Here is a 16,885-nt window from a genome sequence, read left to right as displayed (position 1 = left end):
TCTCAGAAATTGAGGGAGATTTCACGTTGACAGATGTGGAGTGGAAAACACACGTGATCGAAACAAGGGCAGGAATTTGTATGACATTATTCAAAGAGTCTTTTCTGAAAATTACTTTGAGCATTTGGAGAACCAAATCAAGAGGGGCACGTCTTTGATCTGCCGGTAACTAACAAAGTCGAATTTCTCGATTCAGTTAACGTAGAGGAGGAAGTTACTGACCTTAAAGGTATTATCGGACCAATGAAAACATGTATTATAGGTAATAATAAGAACTATAGAAAAATATTTCTATTTAACAAGTGCGACAACATCAAACATTTATTGTGTGTGAAAATACGCTATGTATCCAGACCCTCCCCCCCCCCCCAAAAAAAAACACACGTTTTTCATATTAGATACATTGTGCTGCCACCTACTGCCAGGTACTCCATATCAGCAACTTCAGTAGTCTCTAGACGTCGTGAGAGAGCAGAAAGGGGCGCTCCATGGAACTCACGGACTTCGCACGTGGCCAGGTGATTGGGTGTCACTTGCGTCATACGTCTGTGGTCAGGTGATTGGGTGTCACTTGTGTCATACGTCTGTACGCGAGATTTCCACACTCCTAAACATCCCTAGTTCCACTGTTTACGAGGTGATAGTGAAGTGGAAAGGTGAAGGGACATGTACAGCACAAAAGCGGTACAGGCCGACCTCGTCTGTTGACAGACAGAGACCGACGACAATTGAAGAGGGTCGTAATGTGTAATAGGCAGACATCTATCCAGACCATCAAACAGGAATACCAAACTGCATCAGGATCCACTGCAAGTACTACGACAGTTAGGCGTGAGGTGAGAAAACTTGGATTTCATGGTCGAGCGGTTTCGCATAAGCCACACATCACGCCGGTAAATGCCAAACGACACCTCGCTTGGTGTGAGGAGTGTAAACATTGGACCATTGAACAGTGAAAAAACGTTGCGTGAAGTGACGAATCACGGTATATAATGTGGCGATCCGATGGCAGGGTGTGGGTATGGCGAATGCCCGATGAACGTCATCTGCCAGCGTGTGTAGTGCCAACAGCAAAATGCGGAGCCGCGCGGTTTGAGGCATCATGTAACGGAGTGCGCGGCCCCTCCCGCCGGAGGTTCGAGTCCTCCCTCGGGCATGGGTGTGTGTGTTGTTAATATCATAAGTTAGTTTAAGTAGTGTGTAAGTCTAGGGACCGGTGACCTAAGCAGTTTGATCCCTTAAGAATTCATTCACATTTGAACATACTTTTTTTTTTTTTTTAATTCGGAGGCGGTGGTGTTATGGTGTGGTCGTGTTTTTCATGGAGGGGGCTTGCACTCCTTTTTGTTTTGCGTGGCACTTACACAGCACAGGCCTAACACTGATGTTTTAAGGACTTATTGCTTCCCACTGTTGAAGAGCAATTCGGGGATGGCGATCGCATCTTTCAAGACGATCAAGCACCTGATCATAATGCACGGCCTGTGGCGGAGTGGTTACGCGATAATAACATCCCTGTAATGGACTGGTCTGCACAGAATTGTGATCTGAATCCTATAGAACACCTTTGGGATGTTTTGGAATGCCGACTTCGTGCAAGGCCTCACCGACTGACATCGATACCTGTCCTCAGTGCAGCACTCCGTGAAGAATTGGTTGCCATTCCCCAAGAAACCTTCGAGCACCTGATTGAACGTATGCCTGCGAGAGTGGAAATTGCCATCAAGGCTAAGTGTGGGCCAACACCATACTGAATTCCATCATTACCGATGGAGGGCGCTACAAACTTCTAAGTCATTTTCTGGCATTTGTCCGGATACTTTTGACCACATAGTGTACATATATTTTCAGTTAATAAATTTCAGAGTATTGTGTCCAGCGAGATTTCGAAGGATTGGAAGACCTACCGTGGTTCAATAGCCATGTTAAAGTTACTATGAAAACGAAGATAACTTTATTGCGGATTCACACAAGACAAAGCCTGTTTGAAGAACAAAAACTGACCGAAGTCTCACCGATCGTATAAGGAGCCAGTGTTCAATTAATTTGAAAGTAAAATTTTGCCTACTGATTTGATGAAAAATTATAAGACGTATTGGTTTTCCGTAAAATCAGTAAACAGATCGAAGACACCTATTAATCTCTCAGAAATCATACTCAATCCGAAATGGAAGGTAAGAGACAGAAGGACGAACTTGTTTCACTGAATAAGCTCATACAACGATTCCACTTTCCTGTATATGCACGAATGTCGAAATGTCACATATCGATATACGTGAGCCCATTGAGAATAATCTATTAAAATCACTCAACAAAGGAAAGGTAATTGGAGCTGATGGCATACCTGCACGAGTCTATATAGGTTATGCGAAAGAACTGGCTGCCCTTCTACACTGAAGAGCCAAAGAAACTGGTACACCAACCTAATATCGTGTAGGGCTCCTGTGAGCACGCAGTAGTGCCGCAACACGACGTGGCATGGACCCGACTAATGTCTGAAGTAGTGCTGGAGGGAACTGACACCATGAATCCTGCAGGGTTCTTCATAAATCCGTAAGAGTACGACGGGGTGGAGCTCCTTTCTGAACATCACGTTGCAAAACGTCCCAGATACGCTCAGGAATGTTGATGTCTGGGAATCTTGAGGCCAGCGGAAGTGCTTAAACTCAGAAGAGTGTTCGTGGAGCCACTCTGTAGCAAGTCTGGACGTGTGGGGTGTCGCATCGTCCTGCTGGAATTGCCCAAGTCCGTCGAAATGCACAAGGGACATTAATGGATGCAGGTGATCAGACAGGATGCTTACGTACATGTGACCTATCAGAGTCGTATCTAGACGTACCAGAGGTCCTATATCACTCCAACTGCACAGGTCCCACACCATTACAGAGCCTCCATCAGCTTGAACAGTCCCCGGCTGACACGCAGGGTCCATGGAATCGTGAGGTTGTCTCCGTACCCGTACACGTCCATCCGCTCGATTCAATCTGAAACGAGACTCGTCCGACCAGGCAATATGTTTCTAGTCAAAAGTCCAATGTCGGTGTTGACGGGCCCACGCGAAGCGTAAAGCTTTGTTGATGATGATGTTTGGTTTGTGGGGCGCTCAACTTGGCGATCACCAGTGCCCGTACAACGTCCCAATTTTTTTCACAGTCCAATTTACCCACTGTCACGATTGATGATGATGAAATGATGAAAACAACACAAACACCAAGTCCACTGACAGTGAAAGTAAAGCTTTGTGTCTCGCAGTCCAAAAGCCCATATCGATTATGTTTCGTTGAATGGTTCTCACGCTGACACTTGTTGATGGCCCAACATTGAAATCTGCAGCAATTTGCGGAAGGGTTGCACTTCTTTCACATTGAACTATTCTTTTCAGTCGTAATTGGTCCCGTTATTGCTGGATCTTTTTCCGGCCGCAGCGATGTCGGAGATTTAATGTTTTACCGGGTTTCTGTTATTCACGATACGCTCGTGAAATGGTCGTAATGGGAAAATCCCCACTTCATCGCTACCTCGGAGATGCTGTGCCCCATCGCTCGTGCGCCGACTATAACACCACGTTCAAACTCACTTAAATCTTGATAACTTGCAATCGTAGCAGCAGTAAATGATCTAACAATTGCTCCAGACACTTTTTGTCTGTTACCGATCGCAGCGCCGTATTCAACCTGATTACGTATTTCCGTATTTGAATATGCATGCCTATACTAGTTTCTTTGGCTCTTCGGTGTATTAGCAGTTTATCAAAGGTTTCGGAATAGCGAAAGGTACCAAGTGATCGGAAAAAGGCCCATATCATTTCCGTTTCCACGGAGGGTAATCGGAGAGAGATATAAAATTATATTCTTACGTCACTGACGTTAATCTTTTATAGAATTATGGAACATATTCTATGCTCGCGCATTATTACCGTTCTGAAGACCAAAAATCGCATCTGTAGGAATCACGAATGATTCCACAAACGCCAGTATTGCTAAACCTTACTGGATCTGTTCGTCCGTGAAATCCAGAAGGCAGCATAAACAGGGCACCTATGATACTGTAATTTTTACTTCTTGAATGGATTCGATACATATCCACTTCGTTGCTGAGTGAATATTTGAGTAATTTTGTGATTGTATTGGAGACTGTCTTATAGATAGGACTCAACACGTCGCTCATCCTTTTACAAATAATGTTTTCTTCTATCTGCAGAATAAATACAATAGAATAATAAATAAAACTACTCTGTGTGTAAAGTAAAGTGAAACTGTTCTCAAGTCATAAGGACAGTTGGTGCTCCCTAGTGCTTTAGCAGGCATGGTTCTATTGGAGGAGGTACCTCTCTGCCTTCCTCTGGCCTTTGAGTTGACTAACCCAGTCAGTTGTAAGGGAACCTACAGTTTAACGTGGATTCAGAACCTCGGTGAAACTTTGCATTTTTGAAATGCTCAAATAATTGCCAGAAGGGAATGAAATGCCGGCCGTGGTGGCCAAGCGCTTAAAGGCGCCACAGTCTGGAACCACGCGGCCGCTACGGTCGCAGGTTCGAATCCTGCCTCGGGCATGGATGTGTGTGATGTCCTTAGGTTAGTTGGGTTTAAGTAGTTCTAAGTTCTAGGGGACTGATGACCTTACCAGTTAAGTCCCATAGTGCTCAGAGCCATTTGAACCATTTTTTTGAATGAAATGATACGTGAAACATTCCTAGAATTTGGTGAGGGTCAAATCCTGGACGTTTGTATCTATAGTGTAGCACTTATCCACAATTTAATAGCCAAACCAATTTTATTTACTCCATAATAGTTCAATACAACGACAAAAAAATCATTTTGTTTTCAATATCATCAACGTCCGTAGCTTTCAACGAATATAGCATTGTTAAGTATTCGCAATGACATACACTGCATACATCGCCTGACCAAAAAAAGTGAAGTAGCCAGAAGACATCGTCGGGTGTCAGTATAACTTCGTACACTACAAGCACGTACCATCAGTGGGTATATAAACGATTAGTTTTTCAATCCCCTACGACTGGCAGAACGGCCACCAGTGTTCGTTTTTAGTGCTGTTACCAGGCCTGGTCTGGTATTTAAGGGGTGTGAACAGCGTCACATGTTGAGTGATTACTGTGAAAGACACTGAGTTGCTTTGTATTTGTACGAGACGTCATTATCAGCACATGACAGAGTTTGAAATGGATGAGTCTCCATTTGGTCGGCTGTCCAAATCGAGCACGATGCAAATTTGTTGGGCATTCGGATGTGGCACTAGCCTGGTGTTCGACTGCATGGGAACGTGAGTGCAGGCACATTTGCTCTCAAGATTCCAGTCTTTTATATCCCACCACTACATGGGAGGATCGCCATATTGTGCAACATAGAATACTGTAACCCCTTCACAGAATACATCTGAGAACAAGCATTGGACTCCATGCAACGTTCTGTGTCATCCCACACCTTTGGTTGGGGTCTAGCAGCAGCCAGACTATGGATTTACCGTCCTGTGCTTAGGGTTCTTGAACACCACAACCTAAATAGCTGCATTTGGAGTGGTGCGATGACTGGGAAGCATGGACAGCTGATGAATGGTGTCGCACCATGTTTAGCGATGAATCACGGTTCAGCACAACCTGGGGTGACTAATGTCAGCGAGTATGGCGGCGACCTGGGCGGAAGTCCCATTCTCCAGTTGTTCTGGAGAAGAATATCGGTGTTCCTCCAGGTGTCATGATATGGGGAGCCATCATGTGTGACCTCAAGCCATAGTTGGTAGTGAGTGACGGAATTCTGACGGCACGACAGTATCTCACGCACATCCTGCGTACCTCTTATGCTACAGTATCATGGTGTCATTTTTCAGTGGTCCAATGCACATCCACATTTGGCATGTGTCTCTATGAACTATCTGTATCTGTGTGATGTCGAGGTATTCCCATGGCCAGCAAGATCCTCAGATCTGTATCTCTTACAAAATGTATGGCACTAGTTTGGGTATCAACTCCATCCCAGAGCCAGTATCCTGGATGTCAATGACCAGTTACAAGACTTGTTGACCAGCTTGCTTCAGCAGAGGGTACATTGGCTTTATGACACCCTTCTCAACTGAATCACTGCTTGCATCCAGATCAGAGGCAGTGACACATCATACTGGTAAGTGGGCTCATATTGCCTAGTCACTTACAAATTTCACTCGATTTTGTAATTACTGAAATAGCATCGGACACTCTCTTAGTGTGTGAAGTTTCATTTTAATTCCTCCTTTCCTCTTGGGTGCTCCACTTTTTTTTCCAGCAGTGAAAGGATACAGACTTTCATCTTTGATAAATATTTTTGTATATATATAAAATATTTCTTCTGTTGATGTTGACATGACTAGAAATTAATAACACATACTGGCACACTTTTTTCCTGTATCTCAATACAATAAATTCGACAGGTTTGTTGGTTTAGTAACTTTGAGAATGCAGTTCACATCCTTGAAGGTACTTCCCAGTTTCTTTCCTGACTTCTACATCAGAGAAAAAGTATAGTCACTAGTCACTAATTAGAGCTCATTTCAATAAATAAAGACTTGGGACTGACTTGCTGGTCAATCTTTCAACATTCTCCCTGGACTGAGAAACTTTCCCGACAGATTACTTATAAGTTTGTAGTCTGTGGCACTTCTGACACATGCTGTGAAAGTGTATTAACTTGAATAATATTCCATTAAAGTCATAAGATACCAGATAAAATTGTTCAAATGGCTCTGAGCACTATGGGACTTAACTTCTGAGGCCATCAGTCCCCTAGAACTTAGAACTACTTATACCTAACTAACCTAAGGACATCACACACAGACCGAGCGAGGTGGCGCAGTGGTTAGCACACTGGACTCGCATTCGGGAGGACGACGGTTCAATCCCGTCTCCGGCCATCCTGATTTAGGTTTTCCGTGATTTCCCTAAATCGTTTCAGGCAAATGCCGGGATGGTTCCTTTGAAAGGGCACGGCCGACTTCCTTCCCAATCCTTCCCTAACCCGAGCTTGCGCTCCGTCTCTAATGACCTCGTTGTCGACGGGACGTTAAACACTAACCACCATCACCACCACCACCACATCACACACATCCATGCCCGAGGCAGGATTCGAACCTGCGATCGTTGCAGTCGCGCGGTTCCAGACTGTAGAGCCTAGAACCGCTCGGCCACTCCGGCCGGCGATACCAGACAGGTAGAAAGGATGTTGACCAAACATAATTCGAGAAATAGTGTTCATAATGTCACATTTTTTTCTCGGCTGGTGTCGTAATGCGAGTCCGATCTTCCAGTTACTCTCCACATTTTCTTTTCCTTTCACTGCTTATCGTACCAGTATACTTAATTTTAAGTATCTTTCCGTGACACCAATAATCTTTACTTCCAGTTTTTACATCTATATAATGCTGTGCTCTTGAAATATATTGTATAGAATTTCTTTCTCAAATGAAGGCTTATTTCTGATACTAGTAGACATCTTTGACAAGAAATGCTGTCTTTGCAAGTGCTAGGTAGCTCCTAATGTCTTCCTCACTTCATCCGTTGTGTGGTATTTTGCTGTTGATGTAGCGGAATTACTTCACTTGGTCCAGACCTTTTTATTAGAGATAAAAAATTCAAAAAATAGATAAAAGGTTTCAAATACTTAGAAGCCAATATTGTAAATTAAAATCTGGTAGTAACAACGAGAGCAGCAACCTCGGCGAGTTGAGGGTATGTTCCAAACATTTTGCAGGCGTCATCGTCGGTGAAAGTGTTGAAGCAACAACAACAGCAACAACAACAACAACAACAGCCCGCACAGCCGCAACCGCCACAGCAGCAGCCGCAGCCGCAGCTGGGCCCTCACGCGGCGCAGCCGGCGCGGGAGCGCGTGGAGGGCGAGGCGCCAGCCAATGGGAAGGGCTCCGCGGCGAGCGGCAGCGCCAGCGGCAGCCCCAGCCCTTGCGGCGCGCAGCCGCAGCCGCAGCCGCCGGCGCAGCAGCAGCCGCAGCCGCAGCGGCAGTCACCTCAGCCCCAGGCGGCCTCGCAGCCGCAGGCGGCGCAGCCGCTGCCGCCGCACCAGCCGCAACAGCCGGCTGTCATGCTGTCTCCCGCCTCAGGGCTGCACCAAATGCAGCAGCTGCTGCAGCAGCAGATCCTCAGCCCGGCACAGCTGCAGTCCTTCATGACGCAGCACTCCCTCTTTCTGCAGCAACAGCAGCAGCCGCCTCAACCGCCTGTGCCGCCACCTCCACCGCCACCCCACCATCACCAGCCGGTAATTCGCAGCCACGTTTCACTCCTTCTGTCGAGACCTCGTATAAGGGTCAAGCCGTCCCACAAATAAAATTAAAACTTCGATTCGCGGGTGGGTCGAATCTTCCTGTACTCGATGTCGGCTTTGACCTGCAACGCAGTGACGTTGTGGTGTGCGACGTCGTATTTATGTGGACAGAGAAGGAAAACTGTGTTAATAATACTTAGTTTACGCCTATATTATTTTTTACTGTAATGTTAGTGGTGGCAGACTGCTCTGTAGCATAGCCCAAGGTCTCAGTTAGATTGACACATAACAGTTTGGTTGTCAGTTGGTGAAGCCAACAAAAGTTTCGCAACAAACTAAACCACTGAGAAATAAAATAAAAATGCAACACCCCCAAGGACAAGATCATTTTACATTATTGCAGGAGTATACAATAACAAATTCAGACGAAATGAAACATGCATCACAGCAAAGGATGACAAAATAGTCACATCAATACACAGTGTACAACCTCCATTGGCAACTCAGGCATGTATCCTCATATGCAAACGATCATAAAGATGCCAAATGGCAACCTGCCATACAGTGTCCCAAGTATCCTGTGTCTTTTCCTGCAATTTGGCAACGGTTCTTGCAGGCCCCGGAGAATGAGCAAGTTCACATTTCGTCATGTCCCATACATGATCAGTTGGTGATAGATCTCTTGATCTTGTTGATCAGGGTAGTTGTGGTACACCACAAAGAGTACATTCGTGCAGCAGCTGTATGTGGACACGCACTGTCCTGCCGAAAAATATCACCTTCCTGTCGAAGAAATGGCAGTAGCAGGGTACTGTTTACTTTACAATGCAGAAACACCAAATGTGACCACGAGTTATAACTGATTGCCCACCACATCGTGAAGCGTGGGATGGGACCTGTGTGTCGTGGGAGAATGAAGGTCACCACGTCTATGCCATATCCGTTAATCCCTCACTAACATATGGATAGAACCTACTCTCATCACTGAAGACAACAGAGCGTTTTCCCACTCTCCAGTCAACTCTTTCGTGACGTTAGAGTAGCCGTGCTTGGTGGTGTCGTGATTTCCCTGGTAGCGTGGACTGAGGCACATGTGATCTTTATCCTGTCGCAAGTAGGCAGACACCAGTGGTCCATGGTGACACAACAGGTGCAACATGTGCCCAGATTTCGTCCCTGGATGATGTTCGATAGCTGGTGGTCACATGATGCATCGATCTTGAAGTGCATCCAGAACCAGGTCTAAAGGTGTAGGAATATTCCACAGATCATTGATGAAAGCAGTTTCACCACCAATACGTTTTACCCATATGAAACGATCTGTCGATACGCCTATCCAGCTTCACATAGGCCCACAATACAACACTCTTCAAGTGGCAGAAGGTGTTCAACAGGAGTATGTACTTGTCGGTGGTGCGTGGTCGTACCCTAGAGTCAGTGTTGCAAACATTATCCACCTCTAAACTCAGCACAATTACTGCCAGCAGGGTAAAAACAAAAGATGGAGAGACAGGCCTCCTGGGCGCCATCCGGTCGCTCATGACCATGACAAATAAATCACTAACGCTACAACCCCACAGTATACACATAGTATACCCTGGTGCCACTGAACACAGTTCTTAATGGTGTTGCATTTTTTTCCTGCTGTGTATTTTATGAAACGAAGGTTGTGGTGACAGGCTGATCTGTAGCACAGCCAGAGGTTTAGGTTAGATTGTAAGGTGGCCCTTTGTTTGGGGGCTGATGATTCCCAACAACTGTAAATATATAATCTTAGTCGTGGTGAACATACATTCTGAAGAGTGATTTATGTACACCATTTTGATGACATCACATGTCAAAGCAGTCGTTTAGTATTGGCAGGTTCACTATTTCCCCATTGTGGTTCCAATGAGGAGCTTTGCCTCCAGCTCTTAAATTACAAAACTCCCAGCCAAAATCTCACCTCAGACTCCACTTCCAGATTCGATAGTCCTGAAACGAGTTGTTACTGAATGTGGGAACTTGAAGTTAGAAATTCGAACTTTAGAAATCTAAATGCCAAATAGCAACAACACTGTTGTCAACTTTACACCCCAGGCGGTAGTGGAACGTCACCATCACCAGAGCAGCCCCAGCCCACAACAACGGACTTCTGGAGTTTAGAAATTGCTTCAGGTAATTCCACCATGGGACAGCTTAGTAAAATGTCCTGGTAACATTTGCAAAAAAAAAGAGTATCTCAATGTAGAAACTGCAAACACTCCAAAATGGCTTTCAGGTGACGGCTAGAGATCCGAGCAGTGTTTAAACGCAATGTTTCATGTGTCGTCAGTTATCCAGAGTGTGTGAGGCAATCTGAATCTATCGGTCATTCCACCGCCTGAACCGCAATGAAACTTGAGAGAATTAAGATTTGAAAATACACGTTAAGACAAAAAAAAAGACCCATTACGAAGAAATTATCCGAATGGGACGGAAATAGGTAGATGTGACGTACATTTACAGACAAACAAATGACTACAGTTTCATAAAGACTGAATGATTCATTCAAGAGGAAGAGCTTAATTAATAGAGCAAGTCAATAACGCGTGGGTCCACATTTGGTCCTTATGCAAGCAGTTATTCGGCTTAACATTGATTGACTGACTTCCTGGATTTGCTCCTGTGGGATATCGTGCTAAATTCTGTTCAATTGGTGCGTTAGATCGTCAAAACCCTGAGCTGGTTGGAGGGCCCTGTCCATAATGGTACAGATGTTCTCAATTGGGGACAGATCCGGCGACCTTGCTGGCCAGGCTAGGGCTGACAAACACGAAGACAACAGGTAGAAACTCTCGCCTGTGCGGGCAGGCATTATATTGCTGAAATGAAATGTAAGATCACGACGGATTGTCACGAAGGGCAACAAAACGGGTCGTAGAATATCGTTGACGTACTGCCGTGCTGCAAGGATGCCGCAGACGACAGCCAAAGGGGTTCTGCTATGAAAAGAAATGTCAGGCCATAGGGTGGGCGGCAGTCAGGTTAGTGTCCCACCACTGCCTTGGACGTCTCCAGACACGTCTTCGGGCTGCACTTTCATTGACTGGAGTACAACTGTCTTCAGTGATGAGTCTCGCTTTGAAGAGAGCTTCGATGGCCAATGAAGACGCTTCTGGAGACGCCCCGGACAACAGTGAGATACCAACCCGACTGTCACCCGCCATACGGCCCGACAACGAGGACTTATGATGTGAGGTGGCATTTGTTTACATAGTAGTACTATGTTGCTTGTCATCCACAGCACCTTTGCAGCACAGCGGTATTCTACGGCCCATTTTGTTACCCTTCATGGCAAGCCCCCCTGGGCTTACATTTCAACAAGACCGTGTCTGCTGCTTGCTTTCGTGCTTACCAATCCTTACCTTGACCAGCAAGTTCGCCGGATCTGGTTCGCCGGATCTGTGACTGTAAAGAATGCTGGAAACACAAATATGAAAGAAGTGTTACTTCATCATTCTCTGCTTCAGTAGTACTACAATAAAGTGAGAGATAGGTAACTTTGAGAAAATCTTTGATGACAAATATAAAATGACTTACATCACACTCTACACTGAAAGAAATTCAAAAGTTTGTTTTCGAAATGATTGCCCTTTGAGACGTCTCATTTAATTCTGCGGTCTCAAGATTCGTTGCTTAATGCAATTTCTTATGGAAAACTGTTTTTCAGAGTCTTTACAACAAACGTCTAGGTGAGCTAGACCGCGCCGTGGGGAACAACTTTTGTCAGAGGCAGAGCTAAGGCACCCTTTAGTATTCACCAGCAATGGGAGGACGAAATGTCAGGGAACTGGCAGGGGTGTACTAACCAGGTGTGCGGCATGCCACCTACCCTAGTATATTGACAAAGTGATTTTCAACAAGAAAACCTTAAAATGAGTGTCTCTAACCAGAGAAGTACACTATCTCATCAAAAGTATCCGGACACCTATTAGTGGACATTAATATGAGGTGTGTCCACCTGCTGGGGACACTTTTGGTAAGACATCCGAATGTCCGTGGACGAGTGGCAGACCATTCTTCTTCAAGAAGCGAAACCAGGGAAGGTACTCGTGCTTGACTCTGGGGTGTCGAAGGAAGTCGACATTCTAACTTAGCCCGAAGGTGTACCATTGAGTTCAGGTAGAGATTCTTTGCACGCCGTGCATTTCAAGTCTGTTACTGTCAGCAAACCATTGCCTCACAGATACTGCTTAGGGAGACGGTGCATTGTCATGATTATGCAAACAGTCATCATCTGCGGACTGTTCGTCTACTGTACGTTGTATACAATGCTGTAAACTGCCTTCATATCCTTCCGCAATAAGAGGACTACACCCTAACCACGAAAATCAGTCCCATACGTTCTCCGGGCATTGCCAAACCCGAAGCTTTCCATCGGCTGGCCTGATTCGTCACTTGAAATCGCTGCCAGCCATCCACTGTGCACTTTTCACCACCTCAAGCGTTGGTTAGCACTGACTACAGAAATGTGCGGCTTATGAGGAGCTGCTCGACCCTTGTAACCAACTACGCTCAGTGACTGCTAGGTCACAAGTGATTCCTTCTGACGATTTCATGCGCTTTTTTACATCCACCCTCCGCAGTGCTCGACGGTCCCTGTTCGTCATTACACGAGGTCTGCTTGGTCTTGCTTTACCTATGGCTGCTTTTTCGCGTTTCCGCTTCACGATCACAACACCAACAATCGACCTAGACAGCTTTAGAAGGGTTTAAATGTCTCTGGTGGATTTGTTACTCAGATGACATCCATGACTAGTCCACGTTGGAAGTGACTGAGCTCTTGTGATGGATCCATTGTGCTGTCACTGCTTCTCTACTGACGACATACTGCTCCCCGCTTCCTTTTATATTGGCGGGTCCGCCTCTCGTGACGTATATTGGTCAATACTTTCAAATGTGTGTGAAATTTTATGGGACTTAACTGCTAAGGTCATCAGGCCCTAAGCTTAAACACTTACTTAATCTAAATTATCCTAAGGACAAACACACACACCCATGCCCGAGGGAGGACTCGAACCTCCGCCGGGACCAGCCGCACAGTTCATCACTGCAGCGTCCCAGACCGCTCAGCTAATCCCGCGCGGCCAATACTTCATTACATAGGGGTGTCCGGATACTTTTGATCAGATAATGTATATTTTAGAAACGAATTAAGAACTTCAAATTTTGAAGTCCTGCCGCGTTTCACACGGAGCAGATGACTGGATGATAGACAAGGTGCATTGCATACAAACACCGCTGAGTGCCTAAGCCCTTCCGCCTCTCAGAAGCATAACGAGTCTTCAACGAAGGCAGGCGTCGCCAGGAAGCGTCATTCAACGTTTTGTATCTAACAACAGTTGTCCCACTCTGAAACACACTGTGTGCAGGAGGAAGATAATATTTAGCGATATGACAGGAACGAGCATTCGAAGCAAAGAAGCCTAGAAAACATGCGATGTTCAATGCATCTCTTACGAACTATGAGCACTCCTTCATCTTCGATGCTGTGAAACACATCTCTCCTATAGCAAGCACTTCGTTTTCCATATTTTAGAAGGAGATAGTGTGGACTAAAACAAGAAAAAATATCTATTGAACATGGGCTCTAAAATGCATACGTTAAGAGCTGTGAGCGTTTGTTCAGAGGAAGACGTTCTTCACAGTATCGAAGATGAAGAAGTGCTCATAGCTCTTAAGGTATGCATTTTAGAGCTCCTGTTTACTAGACTTTTCTGCTTCGAATGATCGTTCCTGTCATATCCCTGAACACTGATCATTCCTCGTGCGACACATTGTAGATATGTATATGTGTAGGGTGGTCAGAAACAGCTTGTAAGGAAATTATAGGGTAGGTTGTGCTGAGAAATAATTGTTGAGAAAAAAATTCGATACGTTCAGCCGCTTCCGAGCTAATTAGCGTTGAAGTTAGCCAATCAGGCCGTTGCGCGCGCTAATCGAAGCAGCCCGCCAGGTACAATTAATGTCAGTTGCTCTCATAACGTAGATAACAGCGCACGAGACTGCTCACCCTTTGGCTCCGGGTCGATCCTTACTACCGTCCCATGTCCACTTTTTGTGTGGCTCCCTTGTCCGGTTTCAAGAGACGTTTGGCGACACTGTCCTTGGTGGGCCGCTTGAATCAGCGCACGCGACGGTCCGATTGGCTAACTCGGAAACGGCGCTACGTATCGAATTTTTTCTTGACAATTATTTCTCAGCACAAGCTACCCTGAAACAGTCATACAAGTTTTTCAGACTGTTTCTGACAAACCTGTATATATATTCATGTTGTTGTTGTTGTTCAAAAAAATGGTTCAAATGGCTCTGAGTACTATGGGACTTAACATCTATGGTCATCAGTCCCCTAGAACTTAGAACTACTTAAACCTAACTAACCTAAGGACATCACACAACACCCAGTCATCACGAGGCAGAGAAAATCCCTGACGCCGCCGGGAACCGAACCCGGGAGTTGTTGTTGTTGTTGTGGTCTTCAGTCCTGAGACTGGTTTGATGCAGCTCTCCATGCTACTCTATCCTGTGCAAGCTTCTTCATTTCCCTGCAGCCTACATCCTTATTTTACCCAAGAGGACGCCATCATCATTTAATCATACAGTAAAGCTGCATGCCCTCGGGAAAAATTACGGCTGTAGTTTCCCCTTGCTTTCATCCGTTCGCAGTACCAGAACAGCAAGGCCATTTTGGTTAGTGTTACAAGGCCAGATCAGTCAATCATCCAGACTGTTGCCCCTGCAACTACTGAAAAGGCTGCTGCCCCTCTTCAGGAACCACACGTTTGTCTGGCCTCTCAATAGATACCCCTCCGTTGTGGTTGCACCTACGGTACGGCTATCTGCATCGTTGAGGCACGCAAGCCTCCCCACCAACGGCAAGGTCCATGGTTCAGGGGGTAAAATATGTGTGTATGTATGTTCCACATCTCTCAGTATACCACTGGACCAGTTTCAACTAAACTCGGTACACATGTCATTTACTGTCTGGAAAGAACCACTGTAGGGGTAAGAGCCACCCTTCTATCAAAGAGGTGAGGATGAAACAGTAGTGTAGCCCACGAGAATACCCATACTTTAGTTATCCAATATTTGAGAGCGAGAGCACTTAGAAACTTTCAACAAACTCAATACATAATTTCAAACCTTTACAAAACTTCTCCTCGCTGACGACCCCCACAAAATAATGAAAGAAAAAATGGTGTGTCGCTTACTGCATTTTCCCTGTTAATGCAGTAAAACTGTCACACGAAGCATGGCGTATTAATTTACTACTTCTTTACTACCGACTGTATTCGTGACGCATTTCGCAGTCAACATCCACATATCACATATGCCGCTGATGTACCTAGAAAAAAATATCATTCTACGACACGTAGTTCAGGAGATATGACGTCATAAACACTGAGATGCGCGGGAAACTCTCGCATCGTGCATAGCTTTTTAATTTATTACTTCTTTACATCGAACTCCATTCACAAAACATCTCGCAGACAGTAGACATACCACTGGATGTACATGCAAAATTATGTCAGTGTACAGCATGTAGTTTAGGAGATACCATCTCATAAACATGAAGTTGCCTGTAAATGAAACTGCAGGGCGGGATTTACTAGATGTACTGGTGAAATATATGTAAATATGAATGGAAAAAATGTTAAATGTGTGTGACATTTATTCGACATGTGCCTATGCCATCAAACCCACAAGTAAACTCTCATCTTAAACCCATGGAACGATTTCAATCAAATTTTGCACACGTGTTAGTTACAGTCTGGAAAGAAATACTGTACTGTAAGAACCACCAGCGTCATTTTAGAGCGATAACGTGGTGAGAGAAGGGAGGACGACGACATGGACAGACAGCGAGTGGGAAGGAAGAGATAGACAAAGATAGGAGGAGATGGGGAGGTATAGGGGAGGAGGAAATGGACAGAAAGATGGGAAGAGAGGAGATGGACAGAGAAGCGAAAGTGGTGGAGGTGGACAGGGAGAGGGGAGGAAGAGACAGGCGGAGAGATGGGGAAGAGGACAAGATGGGCTGAGAAAGGAATGGACACAGAAAGGAAAGGTTAGGAGGTGAACTGGGAGAAGGAGCAGATGGAGAAAGATGTGGGGAAGAGGAGATGGACAATGGACAGAAAGGATGAGATTGACAAAGACAGTAGATCGAATTAGAAGGGGGGGGGGAGAGAGGAGGAGATGGACAGAGAGAGTGGCAAGAGGAGATAGACTTAGTGTAGGGCATGGAGGAGGTGGACAGAGACAGAGGGTAGTGGAGATGGACAGAGAGGGGGAGGGATGGAGGGGATGGACAGGGATAGGAAGGATGGATAGAGAGAGGAGGGAGAACAGGAGGCTAAAGAGAGATGGGAAGGGGAGAGAGTGTGGGGAGAAGGAGGTGGATAGAGAGAGGGTGGAAGAGAAGATGGACAGAGAGAGGGGCAAGAGGGGATAGACAGAAGGAAGGGAGGAGGAGATGGACAGAGAGAGGAGGAGGAGGAGGAGATGGAGTAATACAACATTTGAATAGATAAATGCCTGGGCAACGCTGGTTTATTTACACTGAAGAGCCAAAGAAACTGGTACGCCAACCT

The 16,885-nt window shown here is 45.6% G+C and overlaps 1 protein-coding gene across 1 annotated transcript in view; it reads left to right on the top strand.

Annotated features, from left to right (window-relative positions):
* Positions 1 to 8,081: 8,081 nt before the first annotated feature.
* The window catches only part of LOC126184990 (forkhead box protein P1-like), a 224,997-nt gene continuing 216,193 nt past the window's right edge, over positions 8,082 to 16,885 (top strand). The window contains exon 1 of the mRNA XM_049927700.1: positions 8,082 to 8,264. Within this exon, the coding sequence (XP_049783657.1) occupies positions 8,088 to 8,264 (177 nt within the window). The 5' untranslated portion in view covers positions 8,082 to 8,087. The remainder of the gene's footprint in view (positions 8,265 to 16,885) is intronic.

The sequence above is a fragment of the Schistocerca cancellata genome, chromosome 4 (assembly GCF_023864275.1).
Source record: "Schistocerca cancellata isolate TAMUIC-IGC-003103 chromosome 4, iqSchCanc2.1, whole genome shotgun sequence".
Lineage (NCBI taxonomy): Eukaryota > Metazoa > Arthropoda > Insecta > Orthoptera > Acrididae > Schistocerca > Schistocerca cancellata.
The sequence above is the reverse complement of the archived record's forward strand: the minus strand, read 5'-3'. Positions and strand labels throughout refer to the sequence as shown.